Genomic DNA, 20,961 nt, shown 5'->3' with positions numbered 1-20,961 from the left:
ATTTAACCTTCGCCCAGAGCTCTTGATTTTTATTGTGAGCGAAAAAAATGCTTTTCAATATTCTCGAATTAAAAAATCGTGCGACTGCAGATTTGGAGTCCTCTCCCAGGTTTTGCAAGCTGCTCAGGTGGTTAAATGCAACGGGCAATACATATCCAATGTATTGATGAAGGTAAATGCCAAGTTGGGAGGAACAACCGCCAGGGTTTCTTCCAAGATAACGAAAGGTCTTTTGCCATTTACCATGATTATTGGAGCTGATGTTTCTCATTCTGCTCCGGGGAGCCCCGCCCCATCCATGGCTGCAGTGTCAGTATCCATGGACCAATTTGGGGGTCGATATGCGGGCGCTTGTCAAACAAATGGGGATCACGTTGAGATGATTAGCGAAGCTAACGTCGAGTCAATGCTTACTCCCCTGTTTAAGGCATGGTACACATCAGTTGGACAGGGGAGAGTTCCTCAGAATATCTACTACTTCCGCGATGGTGTTTCTGAAAGCCAATTTCAATATGTTTTAAACGAGGAGATTCCTTCCGTCAGGAAAGCCTGGAAGAACCTGAATCGGGGTGTAGAATGGAATGGTAAGATGACAGTGGTTGTTGCATCGAAACGTCACCACATCCGGGCGTTTCCCAATCCGAATGATCGAAATGCCTCGGATAAAAATGGAAATCCATTGCCTGGAACTCTTATTGAAAAAGATATCACTGGGCCCAATGGATGGGACTTTTTCTTGTGGTCTCATATTGCTCTGCAGGGGACAAGCCGGCCCGTGCATTATCATGTTCTTATTGATGAAATGAATCATTCGCCTAAGGACCTACAAAATATGATATACGAGCATTGCTATCAATATATGCGGTCTACGACCTCGGTCTCCCTTTGTTAGTATTCTTTTTCCCCCTGTTCGAACTCCGTGATAGCTAACGAGAGTGTCTTTCCCCAAGTCCCGGCGGTGTACTATGCTCACTTGGTCTCAAACCGAGCGCGTTCTCATGAGAATGTGCCGACCAGCTCCGGCCCCCGCTCTGGGCCAGACGTTAAACAAGGCCAAAATCCCTCGCCCTCCGAGCCGCCCAAGTCTGAAGGACGACCACTGCTTCCAATGGCGGCAGGAGGTGATCTGGCACTTAAGATGTGGTATATTTGAACAAAGTTGGTCTTCTTGGTTAATGGCGGACAAGCCGCTTTGCTATGGCTGCTTGCTGTTGTTTTTGGGAGAGTGTTTCGGAAGGTGGATTCGGGAGTGGCCTTCTATATTTGTTTTTCAAATTTCTTGACTGGGAAGATGTCCTTACAGGGAGTGGTTAAGCTTGGCTGCTGGGCTGATGATTTGCGAGCACCTAGCGACGTGGCTTCTACAAGAATGTCTGGACGATGTTATTGTTTAGTGATGTAGATGCAACGGACTTCGACCTGGTATCCTATGTAGGTAGACATTATCTTATCGGTAGCAGAAATTTAAGTTGGTATACTCCCTTAAATGGCTCTCTGTTTCTAGATGACTTTGTCATGGCTTACAGTGGCTCTCTCCTTAGTTATTCTCTCAGTCTAGTTTGATATCAGTGGAACAAGGTGAGATTATACCAAGGAAAACGAGTGTGTAGAAGATAAGAGCTAGGAGGAATATCTTTTGAAGACTAATTCTGCATACTTGCATATTCAGTGGAGAGCTATGTGCGTTGCTTTTCTATTTATTTTGTTTCCCTCACTCAACCTGAACCGACCCCGCTTTACTCACTGACTACATTCAAGTTGGGGGAAAAGGAAACCATCCAATTTCAAACACTCAATTCCTCTCATGCCGTTGCCCCCCCCCGTCTCTGCTGGAGCCTCCTCAGCCTTCACATTATCTCTCGCTGCTCCCTCCGCTACAGTCTTCGCCGGTTTGGGTGGTTTCGGGGTTGGATCGTATATTTCGGAGATATTGTATTTTTTCAACTCGTCATAGTCGCGTCCGACGACACTCATGCCACATATGTTCTATGGAGGGTTGTGAGGAAAAGAGCGAAAGAGAGGGATTCTTTTACGGGGAGATATCACGATGGCGGGGGAAGAGAAGGAGGGGGGGGGGTTGCGGGTGTGTATATAAGGGGCATTGTTCGCTTACCTGGACGATATCGACTAATATCAACGCGTCGTAGTTTTTGAGATCGACGGAGTGGCCTGGTCCGACGATTTTGGCTACGAGGGGGATTACGATGTCTCGATTCCATTCTGTGTTGTTTCTTATGGAGGGTCGGATTGCGTACTACATCGCAGACAGAGAAAAGGGGAGTTAAGCCAGGTGTGGTTGCTTTCGGTAGGGAAGGGGGGTTTGTCTGTGTATTGTGGGAAAAGAGCGGATGGAAAGAGAGAAATACAAAAGGAAGGAAGACGAAACAGAGAAGGAATATATATATAATAAAATTAAAAAAAAAAAAGAAAAAAATCACCTTCTTCGGTGGCCCGCCGGAGTGGAAATGCGGTTTGAGAACTTCACGGGATAATTGCTCCAGGCCACCGCCCAGGACTTTTTCGGTTCGTGATATGGGCGTTATTCGCTGGATCCAGCGGCTGCTCTTCGTGTCTGGGTTTGCCTGTGCATCTGTGCAGAGGCGGTGGGCGATTTGGACAGGGTCTAGGGATTTGTCGATTTTTATGAAGGAGACTTTGTACAAATATGGGGCAAACGAAATTAGATGTTAGATTTTGACGACTTAAAGAAGGGGTTTGGGGTTTGATCATCAGTAGACGCACGGCATGGAATGTCCAGTTTCACGGTCTGGAAGGGGCTGCTGTCGTTCTTGGATTGGTTTGGTTTCATGTCGTCTACTTCCTTGCGGATTTGGGCCTCGATATCATCTTCATCATGCTCTTCTTTTTCCTCTGGTTTATTATTAGCATCATCGGAGGCAGAGGCTGCTCCATCCCGTGTTGATTCCCCTGAGTGTTTGTTCTTTTCCAAGTCCTGTCCATGGTCAGTGGACAACAAGTTAAGGGGGTGGGTGTGGGTAATAAATGGTTAAAACTGACTTGATAGAGCAGGTCTATCATCTCCGAGACACACTTTGTCTCCTTTCCTCTGCTGGAGGTTACAAAAATGCCCGCATCACCTTTTTCGATGACCCGTCTGCAACTCCATTGGCGGGTATTGCTCTTGTTGAACCAGAGGTTTGATTTCTATTACTTGATGTTAGAACATCCACAATAGAACCAGTGTTTTCAAACTCGGAGAAGATGTGGAGAAGGGCAAGGAGATGATCTAAAACGAATGCCAAAAGGCAGAATTCTGGACCTTGCTCCTCTTCGATAGGTTGCCTCCCCCGCCATCATGAGATCGTTTCGCGGACCCCGACATGAAGAATACTAATAGCTACCCCAAAGGTAACTATCAAAGGTGGCGTTCCTCTATACTCTATCCGGATTGCCAGTGGATTTTTCTCTCTTTTTTTTTTTTTCGGATTGAAGTACGTCCTGGGTGGGGGGGAGAGGTAAGCGGCGACTTAAACGAATGTCAACTGGACGGAAACTGAAATAATATTATGCATCACCTAGATACCTAGAACATTTCCAACCCAAACTAGTCCATATTGAAAATACAACACAGTCGGTCAATCTCGAGGTGGGAGGTATGGGTGGTTTGAGTGGGCCCGGCGATTCGTATCTCCCAGTTTCAAGATCGGTCCACTGCTTCGTTGGGAATGTTGAACTGTTTAAGCTGCGGAGTCTCCGTGCTATTACTAATCACACTCGACTTGGCCTTCCAAGCACGGGGACAACCCCCGGCGCCCCTCCCCCCCCCCGAGGCGCTAAATCGGAACAGGCAAGGCGCCTTCATGTGACTGTTGGGAGCTGGCCAACCGTGTTAGTCAGCCCCAGCTCGCCTGCGCCCTGCCAGCGGCTAAACTGGACTTCTGCGGCAGCGTTGACATCATATATTGCTCAGCCATTTGTGCGCTGCAAGACAAATCCCCCCAGTCTTACTTGGTGCCGCCCGGGGCAACATGGGCTGGCTCAGGCTATTAATGGACGGGTTTCTTCCCGTCTCCTTGCATGTCCCAACTTGTCCGCTATTTCTGCTTTTAGTAGTTATAGTTAGCTGGCTGGCTACCGCCCTCGTCGTTCTACCTGCAATCGTTGCGGCTGCATCCTCTCCTCAACACTCTCTCCGGTTAAGTGCGAACAGTACAACCCCATTGAGCTATAATGGCAACCGATATTGCAAGCAAGGGGCTTATATCTCCCGTCGACGTTGCTGAATACTTGTTTACGCGGCTCCATCAAGTGGGGATTCGATCTATCCATGGCCTTCCAGGTATTTATATAGATAAGAGTCAACCCTCCCTTTCAAACTTGAAAATCGGATTATAGCTCACTACGCCCTTGTAGGCGATTATAATTTGGTGGCATTAGACTACCTCCCGCACTGTAAGCTCCAGTGGGTTGGCAATTGCAATGAATTGAATGCTGGTATGTCCATCCAATGAGCGGATCCTCTGGGTCGTTCACAACGGTTGCTCCCAACTCCCAATACGAAGTTATATGTCTGCTAATGCAATTCTCACAGGATATGCGGCCGATGGCTATGCACGCGTACATGGGATGGGAGCGGTCGTCACGACCTTCGGGGTTGGAGAGCTCTCTGCCCTCAATGCTATCGCGGGGTCCTTTTCCGAATTTGTACCTGTTGTCCACATCGTGGGCCAGCCAAACACAGTTTCCCAGCGGGACGGAATGCTTCTCCATCACACTTTGGGCAACGGCGATTTCAACGTCTTTACCAACATGAGCGCCAGCATTTCCTGCTATGTCGCCAGGCTAAATCCCATGCAAGACGCCGCAGCCGAAATCGACAACGCAATAAGGGAATGCTGGATCCGAAGTCGACCCGTATACATCACGCTGCCCACCGATATGGTGAAGCAGAAGGTGGAGGGGAACCGTTTGAAAACTCCCATTGACCTGACACGTCCACCAAACGAGGAAGAAAAGGAAGAATACGTCGTGGATGTGGTCTTGAAATACCTCCACGCTGCTAAATCTCCCGTCATCCTTGTTGACGCCTGTGCCATCCGTCACCGTGTCCTCGATGAAGTGCAAGATCTCGTCCAGAAATCCGGATTGCCGACTTTCGTCACGCCCATGGGGAAGAGCGCTGTTGACGAAACCCTTCCCAATTACGGTGGTGTCTATGCCGGCGATGGCTCCAATCCAGGAGTCAAGGACTGTGTTGAATCATCCGATCTAATTCTCAACATCGGCTCCATTATGTCCGACTTCAACACAACAGGGTTTTCCTACCGCATTGGCCGTATGAATTCAATTGACTTCCATAGCAACTATGTCGCCGTCCGCTACTCCGAATATCCCAATATCCACATGAAGGGCGTTCTCCGGAAAGTGGTCGATCGGATGGGAAAGTTGAACATAACCCCAATCCCGAAAATTGCAAACCAAGCACCAACCAACGAACGTCTCTCAGCGCAGTCACCCATAACACACTCATGGTTTTGGCCTACGGTTGGTCAATGGCTTAAGGAAAAGGACGTTGTGATAACCGAAACAGGCACAGCCAACTTTGGCATTTGGCAGACAAGATTTCCCAAGGGCGTCACTGCCCTTAGCCAGGTTCTTTGGGGAAGTATTGGGTATGCTCTGGGTGCTTGCCAGGGTGCTGCCCTCGCAGTGAAAGAGAAGTGTGATGGCAGGCGAACGATATTGTTTATTGGAGACGGGAGTTTCCAGCTCACGGCGCAGGAATTGAGTACCATGATCAGGCACAACCTCACTCCTATCATGTAAGTCAAAAGTCCAACTCCTACTTCGACGCCCCTTGCCATGTGTGTATACCTAGAGTTTATGAAATATAGCATCCTCGCTGACAAAACTTCCAACAAATATAGCTTCGTAATATGCAACGACGGCTACACTATCGAGCGATGCATCCACGGCTGGGATGCGGTATACAATGATATCCAAGCCTGGAATTTTAAAGATCTCGTGCCAGCTTTTGGAGCCCAGACTGATAAATTCAAAACCTACTCAGTCAGGACGGAGAAGGAATTGCTAAACCTATTCGCGGATGAGAGATTTTCTTCTGCAAAAGTCCTTCAGGTAAGGTTTTTATGTCCTCTCCTCCGGAATCTCTTCATTCACCCAAATTCTAAGCTCCATTTTGATTTGCTTTTTTCCTTTTTCTTTTCTTTCTCTTTCTTTCTCTTTCTTTTCCTTTTTTTTTTTTTTTTTTTTTTTTTTTTTGCTGGAAAATTCTTCAAAACTTCAACTAAAAATTTTCGAACTGCAGCTTGTCGAACTACACATGCCCAAAGAAGACGCACCGGCCACATTGAGGTTGACTGCAGAAGCAGCTGCAAAAGTCAGTACCAAGAACAAGTAATAATCTAGTTTTCACCCACCATGCCCTCGATTTAATTTTCTGTTGTTGGCATAAATATATGTCGATGTGTATTTATCATCGGAGTGACTGAGTGCGTATGGTGGGTTGAAAGAGTAAAAAGCAAAGTTGACGCTTCTCAATTAATACTTTACTATCAAACAAGTATATGCGGCTATTTTCTTTCTTTCTTTCTTTCTTTTTCTTTTTTATTTTTATTTTCCTTTTCTTTTTTTTTGAAAAATAATAATAATTAAATATATGAATAAATAAATAAGACTTGGTCTTTAGCCAGCAAATGAGTATAAATGATATTAATTGAGTTTGTCGGTGACGTTATTTGCCATGTAATACCAATGCGGGAATGGACTGGGAGCGGAGGCGGCAGCACAGTGCACAAGTGTAGGTGGTGTACGAAATAGAGCTAAGAGATAAACAAGAAACCCAGAGTCGGGTAAGGATAGGTGGCAAAGCGTGGTTCTGGCAAAATCTGAGTCTTTATCGCACCAACACGCATGCCAGGTAGGTTTGCAATAAATCCATGGAGTGTTTATAAACCACGTTGGATGAACAGCTGAGTTGATAGATAGCCCCATTCAGCCCAAGAATTATTAGAGACGCAGCAAATCTAGGTAGTAAATCCAGCCAAACTTGTAATCAAATAAAACATTCCATTAATCAGCGCTATACGGGTTGTATCTTTGCTAGATTTATCTAGCAGAGAAAAATTTACGTGGCAGAAAAATAAAAAATAAAAAATAAAAAATAAAAAAATAAAAAATAAAAAAAAATATGATCGAGGCAGAAGCAACTTACATGCAAACAGAAAAGAGAAGAAAAGAGACAGTGAAAGAGGAGAAAGCAAAGAAGCGGAGCAAGTGAACAGGGATATGGGTCTATGAACGAGAAAAATATCCAACAAAAAGGGGTTTCATTACGGGATGAGGCGGAGGTGACAAAATTAGGAGAGACAAAAAAGAAAAAGGGGGGATCGCGCGTAAGAACGTCACCGGTAGGAGCATCGTCATTAAACCATGATGGTGTATGCAGGGAACAAAATAAACCACAAATAATGCAAGAAGAAAGAAGAATTAAAGTCGTAAATCTTAGACCGTGAAATTCCTGAAACAATGAAAGTTTTGCTCATTTCGCCTATATCACTTCTAATGTCATTACCAACGTCCATGTTAAATTGTATTGATAGACCTTAGCACTGATTTGTTGGGGATATGGGAGGAGGATAGTATTTCGCTGTATCCACTCGAGTAACAAGAAATTGATAGCTTTTTGTTGCTGCTATTGATAATGGTGATATTTTTCTCTTGTTGTTTCCTTCGCCTTATAACCAGGCATTCGTCCACTGACTCCACTCAATATTCCCATCTTCCAATGCACCTGCATCTGCATCTGCAGATGTATTACCCGCTCTTGCGCCATCGTCCCCGGTCCCTACCACTATATTTCCAAGGAGATTATCCAAATTAACAACCATGTCCATTCCCATCCCCATTCCGAAACCATGGGTTTCGGACATTTGATGATCGCTAGCAGCTTGTTGATCAGCCTGCTGATAAGACTGTCGCTGCTGTTGTAGCAACAGCTGGTGTGAGTCGAAGTTCTTCCAGAAAAAAGAATCATCCATTGAGATAAGGTCGGGGCTTTGTAATACTCCTCCAGGTGATGGAGACGTCGATTTGGGAGACATTTGTTGTCCAATTGTCGAGTGTTGCGGGAACTGATTTAAATGGTACGGCAAGAAAGATGTCGGGGTGACTGCATCGTGGTTGTTAGGGTTGGCGAACGATTGGAACCCATGTAACGGGTCATAGGATGGGATAGAAGCACTTGGTGGATTCGCGGAGGTATTGGTTAGAGATGATGATCTGAATCCGAACTGTGCTCCTGCGATGTTGGTATCGTTCTTGAAATGATTGTTTTCAAGAGTTGACATGGGTTGAGTTGGATATGCGAAGGGATCGTCGGATGGGAACATCATTGGCATTAAATCAGGAAGATAGGCCATACTATGCATTGGGAGCGAGAATGATGCCCCGTGCTTAAGAGATAATGGTGAGGAAGAATGCGGCTGGTTTTCTTGTTGCTGTTGGTGCTGTTGCTGATGGTTTTGAAGTTGGAAATGCGGCTTTGGAAGCGACTGAGGAGATGTAGAATTGGGTAAAGAAGCTGACGATCGAATCTCTTTATCCTTGGCTGGTGGTGGTCTTGGAGAGGTCTGTGAGTGGCTGAGCGGAGATTGCTCATTTACTCGCCTCGCTCCCCCTCTACGGTTTACGTGGTGATTATGATCAACGCTTGTGGGTAGCTGCTTGGCCTTTTCAGGTTGTTTTGATGTGTGTGATGTGAGGAGATGAACAGGAAATGTCCTTGCGCGTTGGGGGGAATTTAAGCCAACATTATCAGCGGCGGTAGCGGGATGAGGAGGAGTCATTGTCCCTTTTGATTTGGGAGCTGATGGTGGGGCAGGTTGAGCACGTTTCCTGTTCAAGTGCATAGGGGTGCTTCGTCGATTTTGCAACTTTTCAGGTAGGTGTTTGAAAATAGACTAAAGGTATTGAGATCAGCATGGCCACGTCCGCGAAACGGATTACTTCTGTCTCGAGGAGGGAAAATGGCAAAAACAAACATTTAAACTCTGAGCGCACCGATCTGCGGCCATGCTATTCTTAGCAAGCCCTGCAAGTGCATTCTTGCCCTCAAGAGCATCTTTCAGAATCCCGTCCTTGACTGTGGCAGATTCAGGATTTTCAAGGATGAAAAACACGAGTGACAAAACCGCAAAGTATGTCGTATACATGGTAAACCAATAGGAGCCATTGAGGAGCTTCTTTTCCTTCATCCCGGCTGTAATGTGAACGACGTTACGCGCCACGCTCACACATGCGGCAGCGCATGCAAATGATCTCTTATCAATCTTCCTGTCCTGGGCGTTACCTGTAACGTAATGAAGGAACGGACGGTACATAACCATCTGCACGTGGGCGTAACCAATACGGAGCAATTGCCTCATCCTTTTTATCAAAAAATTGAGTCAGCGAGAGAGTAAACACAAGAGCTCGTTTGTATGTACGCAGGGGGAAGAGAACAGACCTCTCAATTTCAGGAGTGGCGTCCCCTCCGGGTCTGAATGAATCAGGAAGATCTTCTTGCCAAGCCTGCAGGTCGCGCTCAAGTTCGCGAATTTTGGAGTGGCTCACCGTATAGGTATGGTTTTCGCCTTGGCTTGCTATTTTAACAGGGTAGATATACTTCACAACCTTCATGACAATGTGGCCGAGTCCAATATGAGCATTCACGCCAGTCATCAGAGTGACGTGATTGGGAGGCATTGGTAAAATCCTTTCCGCAGTGATGAACTCATCATCAACAGCTTGTGGATATTCTTGGTCGATGTCATCCTCGCTCAACATAGACGGCAGACCAAGAATAGTACTTACATGGACATCCATTTTCCGTACAACCCAAAATACCCGCTTTCGAGTTTCTAGTTCGATAGGGTTAAAATTGGCCGAAACAGATCGATGAAGTCCAAGACGGAGCGAGGCACGTAGCGCAATACCAATATAGGAATAACAGGTGCTCATATTTGCTGATGACTGGAGGAAGAGTATCATGAAGCAGATGGCTTGCAATGAGGTAAGATCGCGACATTCGGTGATATCGAGAAGTTGTCGTCCAACCCTAAAGTATTGAAATCTGTTTTAAGTTGTTAGCAAACGCACAAAATGCATCGAAAAGTTGAAAGAAAATGCCAGGACAAAAAAAAAAAAAAAAAAAAAAACCGAAGTAGTACCCCTGATCTGTTGCGCCTTCATAACCCGATTTATCCAACGTCGTATCGCCAACACCCCGAAAAAGGCAGCCCACAGCAAGAGCAAGATATAATAAGGGTAGAAAGCTATTCTCTTCGTTGGAGAAATTCTCCGGGGGGGTATCGTAAATTCGATCGAACATGGCATAAAACGTAGGCTTATGCAAAAATCGCATGATGCAGCAAGCATCTTCGAGGGCATTCATACAAAGTTTACGAGCAACCTCTCTTTCCGGAAGATCATGGACAGGAGACAGGTGAGAGTCACTCGGAGATTCTGAAGAGGCTTTTGTTCCCTCCAGAATATGGGATATATTTTGGAACTTCGTTTTAGGCCGATCTTCTGGGCGGGGATCTGGCAGATTACCAAACTGTTTCCGTAGGCGACGCATAAAAATTAACCCTGACGAGTGGCCGTGATAATCCCAATGCCCTTGGTCATCACGGTCAAGCAAACCTGAATTGTCGACCATCGATTCCAAAAGTGACTCCTCGCACCGTTCTTGGCCCACCGGTTGTTTCGGCTCGGGTTCAGTGTTGTCAGATATTTTCAGACGGTCCCTTAGGCGGGACCGTATCTCCTCCGGCCCATGCACATCAAAACGTGGATCATTGAGATCAAGATCTGGAATCACTGCCCGAAGAATCGCCTCTGCTTTGCGTACACGATTTTCGAGGGCTTCGATGTACTGAGGCGCAGGATTTCTTCGTCTGTTTGAAGGTTGGTCATACGTACAATCTAGGCAATACCAAAATGCTGGAGTCAACAATAACTCCTGTAAAAAATGATTGCAAGTTCAACTGTTTGCCATACCATAACTGTAAACAGTACAATGAGTACATGGCTGTTTGCCGTCGCATTTAATTTTTTTCCGTCTACACTCGTCGCATGCTCTAGTCACCCTTCGTCGCTTTTGCAACGGCGGCAGCTTAGGCGGCAATGACTCGGAATCTGGACTTTTCTCGTCTAGTGGGTTATCATCTGTATCCGTAGGATTCGAGCCGTGCCAATCGTGAACTTCATAAGATTCTTGCCGCTGACTTGGCGTATCGTTTTCATTCCCAGCACCACCATGTGCAACCGTAGCAGACTCTCGAGATGTCATGATGGAAACTGTGTCTCCGGTTTTTTGCAGTCACATCTGAACCGGCCGTATATTGCCCCTGGGATTATGGGGTTGCTGGGAAATGGTCGTCGTGGACCCTTCCGCTGCTGAGGCGGGTGTTACAAGTTCTGGTCGTGATGTCGAACTGGGACATATCCAGGCCGCAGAAAATTGCCAATCGGTGGCTGTATACTGTAAATCCCGGACATACACAGTTAGATATGAGCGCCGAAAACATTATTGAGGGAGAGGAAGTCATGATATCAGAGTTTCAAACATAGATGGATGGGTGGGGGATGGTTATTCGTGATAGGGTGCGGAGTCATCGAACACTGACAAAGCAGGATTGGAAGAGCGCGGGAACTTACAAATCGATCAGGACAGCCCGCGTGGGGTAGATCAGAACTAAATAACGGCGCTGCTGTGGATGAGGATAAATAAAGGAAGAAAACGAGGGGAATGAAAAAGGGGAAGATCGATAAAAACCGCCGCAATTCTAACCTTATTGATTGACCAAGGCCTGACCGAAGCGAAGGCGCGTGGATTCAAGATCAAAGCATTAACTACGATACGAAAACGAAGCTTTAGTTGGCTTAACAGTCGGGGGGTGCCTTAGCCGTACGTACCAACCAGCAGAGGCTTAGCGCTATGTGGCGCCCATCCAAGAGGAGTTCCCGCGGAATCGTCTTGAGAAATCCAGAAATACCGCACAATCATCATATAACTAGTGGAAGGCGGATATTTTGGAAACAAGTCAGTTTCCGTCGGATGGCGGCGTAGAACAAGCAGGCAAACCAATTACAAATCCAGGACGTCCAGTCGGACCGAACCAAGGCGATTTCACCGAGCCAGCCATCTCTGGAGAGAGCCAGTCATCTGCCAAAATACATCCCCAATGTCGGGCCAGTCTGCAAGCCTTCTCCCCAATGAACTCTCTGCTTACAGCATGGGTGAGTGTAGTTACGCTTCACAAGGTTCCAGAAGAGGCAAAATTCTCCCCTCCTCCCCCAGCGTGGAAGTAAGTTACGTAACTACAGAGGATGTGTGAAGGAACACTGCTATTAATCAAAATTTGGGGGGGAAAGGATTTTTAAAGAAAAGAACATAGAAAAAAGAGAAGAAAAAAAAAGGTCTGAGAGGAACATCATTGTTTTTGTGTTGTGACTATGTTTGAAAGTATAGATCCGATAATACTGCTGTTTAGGCAAATGCTCCCACGACTGACATGCATGCAGCTGGTTTTTCCAATCAATATCAGCGGGATGAGCTCTTTTAAAGATTGGATGAACTTACCCCCCATGAAAATAAACAAGACTCCCGAAAGCTTCTGTCTTTTGCTCATGCCGAGACCTTCTGGAGTCAAGAAATCTTCCACAAGAAGATCCACGGTTGCTGCATAAATTAGGAGGCCGGAAGATCTGTCCAAAAAAAAAAAAAGAACTGGTGTTAGGAAGAGGGATCGGACATAACTATTCACACAAGAGAACCTACATGGCATTGAAAACTCCAACCATTATCAAGGCAAACGCGCTCGCTGGATCATAGCTTGTGCGAGCTACAAGACCAATGGCTTGGCCAATTGGTGCAGTGGTGCCGAATGCAATGGCTAGAATCCAAGGACGAAGCGATTTCTTTGGATATGGCACCTGGGCGATTCGGGAGCCCAGCCCGAGCCCCTCGAAGGCCTGGTGGAAGAGAATAGCAATGAGCAGGATAATGAAACCTTCCGACTCGATTGAAACAGTGATGCCAACGAATACTGAATGGAACAAGATACCGCCTTCGAGGATGGTAATGTTGAGAGACATCTTTTTGTAGATAGCGGTATCAACACCAGGTTCCCGATCGGGCGAGTCGGGAGCCTTTTCGACTTCCTTCAGGTTGGATTTTTGCATTATCTGGTCCTGGAGCATACTGTGAGTCCACTCGCGCTCGCGGATATACTGTTCATAAAACGCGATAAACCAGGGAGGCATTTCAGATTGAGCATCCGTATATGCACGGTCAAAAGCTGTCGGCGAAGTAAACTCGCTGAAAAGCATTGAAAATTAATATTCATTTCACGGAGGATATGTGTCGATACATACCGTGACTTATACAATGTTTTGTCGTCGTCCCAATCATCATCCGTCGATTTGTTCCTATAACGATTCTCTTTCGGCCACGAAATTTCTCCACGATCGCTATGACTGCTACTACTACTAATACTACCACCACCACCACCACCACCACGATGTCTGCCGTGGCCATGGCCACCGTGCAAGATATCTTGCCCCGTCGCACCACCGTGGCTATGTCCCCCTATTTTTGTATTCATCCACAACTCAATACAAAACAGAGAAAGCAAAGCGGCAAGCATAATAACACCAGGCATAGCAGGATACTGCTCTGTAAACAACGGGGGCAGACATGGGTCATTTAACGATAAGAATGCGGTCGGAAGTAACTGTTATTGTTAGCCTCCCGTTGTCATGCCTACCTCTGACCTCTGAAGAGATAATTACATGAACACAAGCAGTTGCAATAAGGACACCAGTTCCAAAATGTTTGCAGAAGAAGAATGCTTTTGGTGGAATCTTCATCGACGGGATCTTCTTCGCGGCCACAGGGAAACCACATGCTGAGAAACGGTAAGTGAGTTGTGGCGATTTCAACATGGATAGATCAAGGCCTTACAGAACGTGCTGACCGCGAGCACCAGGACTGAGATATGTCAGATGTATGGTCTTCTGTATTGCAATGCATCCCCTCTAATATGGGAATACAACGTACAAAGTGCAACGATGTGAATGGGCAGATCATAGTCTTCGGCTGCTTCTCCAGAACCGCATTGCGGGCGCTCCATTCTTCCTGCCTTATTCCCAGCCGACAGATGGCCCGTATGGAGTTGAAAGACTGGAAGCTTAAAAAGAAAGGTTGAAGAAGAGATAAAAACTGACCGGCAGTCGATGAGAAACAAGATCAAACGAAAGATCAAATGACATTGACCGGCAACGCCCCAGGCAAAAATGTATTAAATATTTCATTCAGATCATACCGATATTAAGATGAGAAAGGATCTTGGGAAGCTTAACGGTAAACCTCGATGTGCACAGGAATAAATGAACGTTGAAATCGGGGCTAATTAGGTCGGATTGAAAATCTCAGGCGGATCTTCCAGACCCCATGCTCTTAGCAAGACACCGCCAACAGAAGAGGGACTCTCATTGGAACATCAGAGACTGCTTAGGGAGGGGTAAAACCGCTAGTATATAACAAGACAGGGGAGGTATTTGCAATTCTGAGGCAGGTTACCGACCAAAGCGGCTGCACTATGCCCAGACAGTATGCTCGACATGAATAACTACTCTGTAAGGTTCGACAGGCATGATAAACGCGCTTGAAAAACGACAACTGACAAATCTTGCGATGTAAAAGAATGTGAGGGTATATTTCTCTTCCACTGAATAAGCTGGAAAATGACAGAGTGGATAGATGTCAGGAGAGAAAACTCTCTGTAGTCGCTTCATCTTGTTCCATAGCTCGACACGCCTTTCTTGGAGAAGGTGTGGGAAAGGAGCTACGAGGATAGAAGAAAAACGACTTTCACCGCAAGATCTCGATCACTTGTCTATTTCAATAGTCTGCAAGCCGCAGCGATGAAACTCTAACTCATGTTATGTAGCCGCGATATCCCAGAGGCTTTGAGATGTCTTTCCTCCTCCTATCTCACCCTCCGTTAAGAGGACCAGAGTTGACCCGGGGAAACATGAGGTCTGGCACACAACTGCGCCTTTGTCAGAGGAGTCATCGCCAAGGACAGAGGAGGTCGCAGTCATACACATCAAATGTGTGGGGATCATCGAATGGAGAGTAGCGGGAAGAATATCTGATGCGGAGCATGTTTGAGCACGGTGACCTCTCAGGGGAAAAAGCACACACATTCCTTCGGCACGCGGCTGATATCATCATGTCGAAAATGCCAAGTTCCGCCAAGAACGCCAAGACTACCTTAAAACTGGCCCCCTTGATTAGCCTGCGTGTCACGTTACGTCCGTGGCTGCGACATAGTTAAACTACTCACGCAGTCTTGCGTTCATCTCAAGGCACCGGCGGTGTCCAGGGCACTCCTCCCGATAGTCATCCAGAACAGAAGTCGGAGTGGTTGTCTACCTTGTCGAAATCGAGGATCGTGAATAGTTAGCGATTCAGGAGAGTAAATAACGATAATCTTTTATGTTTAAAAGCCAAGATCAACTAGAGCTAGCATAGTTAGCCTCTGTTTAGGCTTATTTTACCGAGCATGAGAAGAAGATTCTTCTAAGGGAGCCCGGCTGGTACTACTGTAGCGCACACATCCCGAATATTTTCCCGCCATGACAGATGGGTAAAAGCGGCAACTGGGAAGTTGAGATGTTAAGGGATGTGTGGAGTTCTATGCCAGACAGAAATAGTAATCCAAAATTGCGTTCTTCTACTCCAGTTATTCTCTCGGAGACGTCTCGGGAAAACGGCGCAAGATGGCCATTCCCCAAGCAGACCTGAGACCTCCCATTGTTGGTTTGTATCCATCCATAGGTAGTTACCTAATCCATACCAATCGCTAACTTTTGGGGGAGATTTTCAGTCCTTGTGGGTTCTTGATCCTGTTAGATGAGAAACTGTCTTTCTGGGTATGGTCTCAGTACCCATTATTGCGTGCATGGTACTGCTACTAGGCTGATTGCCTTTATCGGTTATTGAATATATATATATATATTCCCCGCTGGCACATGGTGGTAGGGACACCTTGAATATGTTGCATCGCATCAGGTGCCAAACTCGACAAGAATCATGGCATAGTTGATGTGATGTTTTGGGTATAAGTTGAGATCTGTCAATGAAAATGTTTTGCGTAGTGTAGAAAAGTGTAAGCTCTTGTTTACTGTTCCTGCTTGATAGTGCTGAATAGGGCGATTAAGAGGCGAACAGGCTTGCCCAATAAACATTACAGTTCTGTATGTAACAGCTGTTCGTCTGATGCCTTGCCGCTCCGGGTTTGATTATTATTGGGGGAGAGATCTTTTCGTTAATTGATGAATAATTTGCAAGTATTGTCGAGCTGCGAAGCATGATCGGTTCGTATGAATATTTCGAAGTTCAGACGACACACCATGATGCATAGTTACTCTGGAGCCATAGATACACACGATTGCAGACTTGCAATGGTCCGAACCTCTAAAACCGGTAGACCGCGCTGCTGTCGGAATCGCTATGTGGACAACAGATTATGCTTCATTTGCTCCGACAAATTTAGCTTTTGCTGCACTGGACGTAGAGTGATGTTTCATCGGGTTCTCGACGCTCAATATCTATTAGATTACTCGCAGATGATCGTGCATAACTGCAGCTTCGCATGTCTCTGGAACAAAGTGAGGGATTTAATTTAAAAAAAAACACATCTGCACGGCGGAAGAAACTCCGTCAAAGTAGTACATCCCGATTCTGAACACCATCCTGTCCAAGAATGCTTCAGCCATAATTACTAATTTTTGAGAAATGCGCTATGGTCATTATGCCCGTTTTTCTTACTGGTCCGAGCAGCCCGCTGGAGGGGCCCAGACGCCCCAAAACTCCAGCCTTGTTTCCAAAATTTCCAAATTCTAAGGTCGAGAACCAAGTTGGCATTCGGCTTGCTTCTGGTTCTTCTGCAGCAAACCAATTTTTGACCACTGTCCTGAGCTTGTGATCCGAAATATAACCAGGGACATCCCGTCTTGATGATCTTGATGTTTGGTTCTATTTTCAAGTCTAATAATATTCCGCCGTCTCCATTTATCCACTCCAATGGAGCGTCCCCCGCGAGGTCTCTATTGACGAAGATCGATCATTGTTGCACTTTTCCGTGGGAGCGAGAAGAGAGTTCTTAACAATGTTTCAGGCGGACTCCTAGCCGAGTGTTACCCTTGTCGGCCTCAAAGGAGTCTTCCGCTTCGCCCTGCTAATTCCCTAATAGCGTTTCGTGGCTCTCTATGGTGATATTTGAGTCCCGATGTTTCATGGAGCACAACGGAATTTGACATGGGCATTGCAAACCTTCAACGTTTTAAGATTTCTGCGACCCATATATCTATTCCTGGGCGTTATATATTTAATGGCCGGGAAATACTGCATATTTCAAGGGCGTGCAGAGAACTCGCTATTCTGCTCGTTCGAATTTGGTTCCCAACTAAGTTTCCACCCGTGAGCGCTCTCTGCCACGAGTTGGATCGGATCCCGAATAGGTGGAGGGGTTTGTCACGAGCATCATATCGCAGTATGCCTCGGATCCCTTGCGAACCGTATGCCTCGCTTTATGACTAAGCTCGTGTACGCCCGCGTGCACGAATATTTCTTTCTTTTCTCGTTGTTTTTCTCTTCTTCTATTCAGAGTTATAATCATATAGATTAGCTAGTTATTATTATTACGAATACTACTATCTTATGCCTACTGCGTTCTGACTATCGTCACAGGGTTCGACTGTGATCGGTACCTTTTTTTCTCGATAAAATAAACGTATGGGGTGAAGAAGAAGAGTTATGGCGTGGGGTCTCGTAACAATGTGTTGCACCTTTGCTGCGCTCGGTTCATTCCTATTTGGCTACGATTCAGGTATCATCTCCTCCAGTATTGCTCAAAAAGACTTTGTTCGGAGGTTCGAAGATCAATTGAACGATGCCTCAACAGGTGGTATTGTTGCAGCCTTCACAGGTAAGAATTGGATTTCGTTTCTATTTCGTGGTCTCTGAACGTCCAGATAAGGAGTTTAGATAGCTAATTTTATTGCATTAATCATGATAGGAGGAGCTATAGTTGGGTCTCTTGGGGTATCCTATGTATCTGACACATACGGCAGACGGATAGCCATTTTTGTTGGCGGAATCTTGGCCACTCTTGGGGCTTCATTGCAGGGAGCTTCTTATACAATTGCGATGCTAATCGCTGGGCGATTTATTGCTGGAATAGCGATAGGGCTAATGTCTGCTACGATTCCTGTATATTGCGTACGTCCCGCAGCCCCCTGATGTTCAATAGATAAGCAGTCAACGAAAAAGGGAATTTTCAAACAGCTTGGTAATTGCGGCTAACCTGTGTATATAATAGTCGGAAATAGCACCTCCGCGTATTCGAGGTCTCCTTGGAGGCATGCAACAGTGGATGCTTGGATGGGGTTTCTTCGTTGCAGTATGTCCCTCCCCATCAAGGGTTTCCTGCTATACCAACCTACCGTGACTACATTCAGCAACGAATAGTCAAAATCAGCCAAAGGTGACACGGTATACCAGCAATGGGTTGGGTTTGGAAGCTCCCATGCCAAGAGCTCCTTTTCCTGGCGCTTCCCCCTAAGTCTCCAAGCATTCCCCGCTGTGATCCTTGTAAGCGGTGCCTTATTTATTCCCGAATCTCCTCGGTGGCTTATTGAGCACGGTCAGTCCGAGGCTGGCCGTGATGTCCTGGTCCGTTTACATTCAAACCACACCCATCCCAACACCTCCCTCATTGAACGCGAATACAAACAAATTTGCGACACCATTGCTCTCGAACAACGCGAAACCTCAAAATCCTGGCGAGAAATTCTCATCACTAACCGAAGCTGGCGCCGCCGCATTCTCCTCGCCAGTATTATCCAAGCCCTGACTCAATGCTCCGGTGTCAACGTTATCCAATATTACGGTCCTCGGCTATACGCCACGCTCGGATTTTCTATCTCGCGCTCTCTAATGATAATCGGCATATCCGGCGCTCTCGCGCAGACTTGGAATACGCTATGCCTTGTGTTAATTGACGTCATTGGTCGACGCAAGCTTCTCATTCCCTCCTTACTCGGCATGGGCGCAGCCTTGTGCGTTGAAGCGACGCTATCGCACTACTTCAACCCGGATAATTCAACGAACAAACAAGCACTCCGCGCCTCCGTTGCCATGTATTTTGTCTTTTCGTTCTTTTACACATCGCTTGGTGTGATATCGTGGGTATACCCTGCCGAGATATTCAGCATGCCAGTCCGGGCGCGCGGAACATCTGTCAGTACATTCGTTAATTGGTCTTTCAATCTCTTGTTTGCGCAGTGTGCACCGATTGGGCTGTCCAGAATTCAGTATCGGTTTTTTTACTGCTTTATGGCGTTTAATTGGGTTGGAGCAGTAATAGTTTGGTTATGGTTTCCGGAAACTGTAGGGAAATCATTGGAAGAGGTGGAAGAGGTGTTTACAGACAGAAAAGTCAGTCGAACAGCGATTGGGGCGCGCGGTGTAATTAGTCCTAATAGCGATGGGAAGGAGTCTTTGGTTATCTCAAGTTTTAGTGAACAGACGAAGGCAGCCGTCTAATTGGGGAAATGGGGCCGGGAGCCTTTTTGCGTATATGGGGTTGCTGTGGGGTTCCGTCATTTAATATTTGTATATTTTTTTGGTCCGTAAAAACTAATTGGATATCCTAGTATAAATGGCGATAATCCCCCCCCCCCACCAACTTCATCAGATCGAAATTTTATGAGTGTCCGTTATTCGCATTTCATCACCCCCACAGCATAGAGATGGAGTAAGGATACCAATATGTAGCAACCTAGCCCTGTCGTTTCTCCAGGTTTTAGGTAGCACAACGGAGGAGACACCCTATGCGGAAATATTTCCTCTCAAAACACTATATCCTCATTCATTACTCAGTAGAAATAAAGTTGTAACCTTATTTTTTAAGGTTATTTCCGATTGTTGATTAACAAAACAATTATTCTTGGCGCCCCACTCTATTAAAACCTTAAATATACCTCGCCTTTTTTTGTGTAACTCGAAAATTTCTCTGTAACGAGATTTCGAGGGGGCTCTGATTGAGTGTCTCCTAAGGGTAAAAAGCACTTTCATAAATGGCCCGTATTTATCCTACAAGATAGGCAACGCTGCCTTTCCTACTCGGTTGGCGCGAAGTACTGTTGAAGCACTGCATTTGCCTGCATTGCAGGCATGTCTGAACTACCTCATTCTTATTTTGTTTCAGCAGCATGTAAAAATAAGCGGCTTAAGAGTCCTATATCCCATGATCCATTCATTTTGAGAAGGACACTAAATATGATCAAAAAGTTACAATCAATTCAACATATGCGGGTTGAACAGTATAGTTAACTAAGCTAACTAAAGACTCCTGGCCGTTTATACTTTGGCTTCCATATAAGATATCCACCAATCATTGTTATCAAAAGAGTCAGAAAGCAAAGAAACAAATAAATACGAGAATACATTAGAAAGCGAGGTGATGCCTTGATAGATGATAAAATTGAAATATGGGCCACATATCCTCCCCGGCATAAAATTTTCAAACTCGCGGAACATGTAACCGTTAATGACGGAACTGATATAATATGCATAAAAGCCTGAAAATCAAAAAGTTCAAACAAAGTACCATGTGATGGAGCAGATCACGAAGTAGTAGGCAATATTAAAACGGCTAGTTAGCTTCTTAGGGGGCGGTTATGCGCGATGGTATGCCGACAAGTCACGTGCCGGCGAGGCGGGTCGCAGAGAGGAACTCCAACGACATTTCCCCCCCCCCCCCCCCCAAAAAAAAAAAAAAAAGGAACATTTCAGTTTAAAAAAAAAAAAATTAAACAAAGAAATCCCTTTACGGGAGGCGGATTCTCCTTGTGTTTCCTTCA

General features: G+C 45.9%; 7 protein-coding genes across 7 annotated transcripts in view; 4 read left to right on the top strand and 3 right to left on the bottom strand.

Moving 5' to 3' along the window:
- The window catches only part of PAAG_11422 (hypothetical protein), a gene marked incomplete at both ends in the record, with an annotated part of 3,054 nt that extends 1,901 nt beyond the window's left edge, over positions 1-1,153 (top strand). Inside the window, 2 exons of the mRNA XM_015847074.1 lie at positions 20-887; positions 951-1,153. Of these exons, the coding sequence (XP_015703336.1) occupies positions 20-887; positions 951-1,153 (1,071 nt within the window). The remainder of the gene's footprint in view (positions 1-19; positions 888-950) is intronic.
- A 587-nt stretch (positions 1,154-1,740) lies between these two features.
- PAAG_02051 (hypothetical protein) lies at positions 1,741-3,343 on the bottom strand (the record flags this gene model as incomplete). The annotated part of the gene is made up of 6 exons (XM_002796117.2): positions 1,741-1,986; positions 2,114-2,254; positions 2,439-2,653; positions 2,743-2,953; positions 3,019-3,165; positions 3,281-3,343. The coding sequence occupies 6 exons, from the start codon at positions 3,341-3,343 to the stop codon at positions 1,741-1,743; spliced, it is 1,023 nt and encodes a 340-aa protein (XP_002796163.1).
- Positions 3,344-4,191: 848 nt separating this feature from the next.
- On the top strand, positions 4,192-6,382 carry PAAG_02050 (pyruvate decarboxylase; the record flags this gene model as incomplete). Its single annotated transcript, XM_002796116.2, has 5 exons — positions 4,192-4,300; positions 4,375-4,455; positions 4,553-5,783; positions 5,889-6,099; positions 6,290-6,382. 5 exons carry the CDS (start codon positions 4,192-4,194, stop codon positions 6,380-6,382), a joined length of 1,725 nt encoding a protein of 574 aa, XP_002796162.1.
- A 1,336-nt stretch (positions 6,383-7,718) lies between these two features.
- On the bottom strand, positions 7,719-11,314 carry PAAG_02049 (hypothetical protein; the record flags this gene model as incomplete). Its single annotated transcript, XM_015844526.1, has 5 exons — positions 7,719-8,942; positions 9,024-9,408; positions 9,488-10,093; positions 10,191-10,984; positions 11,111-11,314. 5 exons carry the CDS (start codon positions 11,312-11,314, stop codon positions 7,719-7,721), a joined length of 3,213 nt encoding a protein of 1,070 aa, XP_015701530.1.
- An 82-nt stretch (positions 11,315-11,396) lies between these two features.
- On the top strand, positions 11,397-11,723 carry PAAG_11421 (hypothetical protein; the record flags this gene model as incomplete). The annotated part of the gene is made up of 2 exons (XM_015847073.1): positions 11,397-11,501; positions 11,628-11,723. 2 exons carry the CDS (start codon positions 11,397-11,399, stop codon positions 11,721-11,723), a joined length of 201 nt encoding a protein of 66 aa, XP_015703335.1.
- Positions 11,724-12,514: 791 nt separating this feature from the next.
- PAAG_02048 (hypothetical protein) lies at positions 12,515-14,159 on the bottom strand (the record flags this gene model as incomplete). The annotated part of the gene is made up of 7 exons (XM_002796114.2): positions 12,515-12,549; positions 12,608-12,732; positions 12,806-13,345; positions 13,402-13,760; positions 13,819-13,934; positions 13,991-14,017; positions 14,087-14,159. 7 exons carry the CDS (start codon positions 14,157-14,159, stop codon positions 12,515-12,517), a joined length of 1,275 nt encoding a protein of 424 aa, XP_002796160.1.
- Positions 14,160-17,851: 3,692 nt separating this feature from the next.
- PAAG_02046 (sugar transporter) lies at positions 17,852-19,642 on the top strand (the record flags this gene model as incomplete). The annotated part of the gene is made up of 4 exons (XM_002796112.1): positions 17,852-18,023; positions 18,114-18,316; positions 18,417-18,497; positions 18,566-19,642. The coding sequence occupies 4 exons, from the start codon at positions 17,852-17,854 to the stop codon at positions 19,640-19,642; spliced, it is 1,533 nt and encodes a 510-aa protein (XP_002796158.1).
- Positions 19,643-20,961: the final 1,319 nt, after the last annotated feature.

This window comes from Paracoccidioides lutzii (assembly GCF_000150705.2).
Source record: "Paracoccidioides lutzii Pb01 unplaced genomic scaffold supercont2.4, whole genome shotgun sequence".
Classification (NCBI taxonomy): Eukaryota; Fungi; Ascomycota; class Eurotiomycetes; order Onygenales; family Ajellomycetaceae; genus Paracoccidioides; species Paracoccidioides lutzii.
This window is presented reverse-complemented; position numbering and strand designations above follow the sequence as displayed.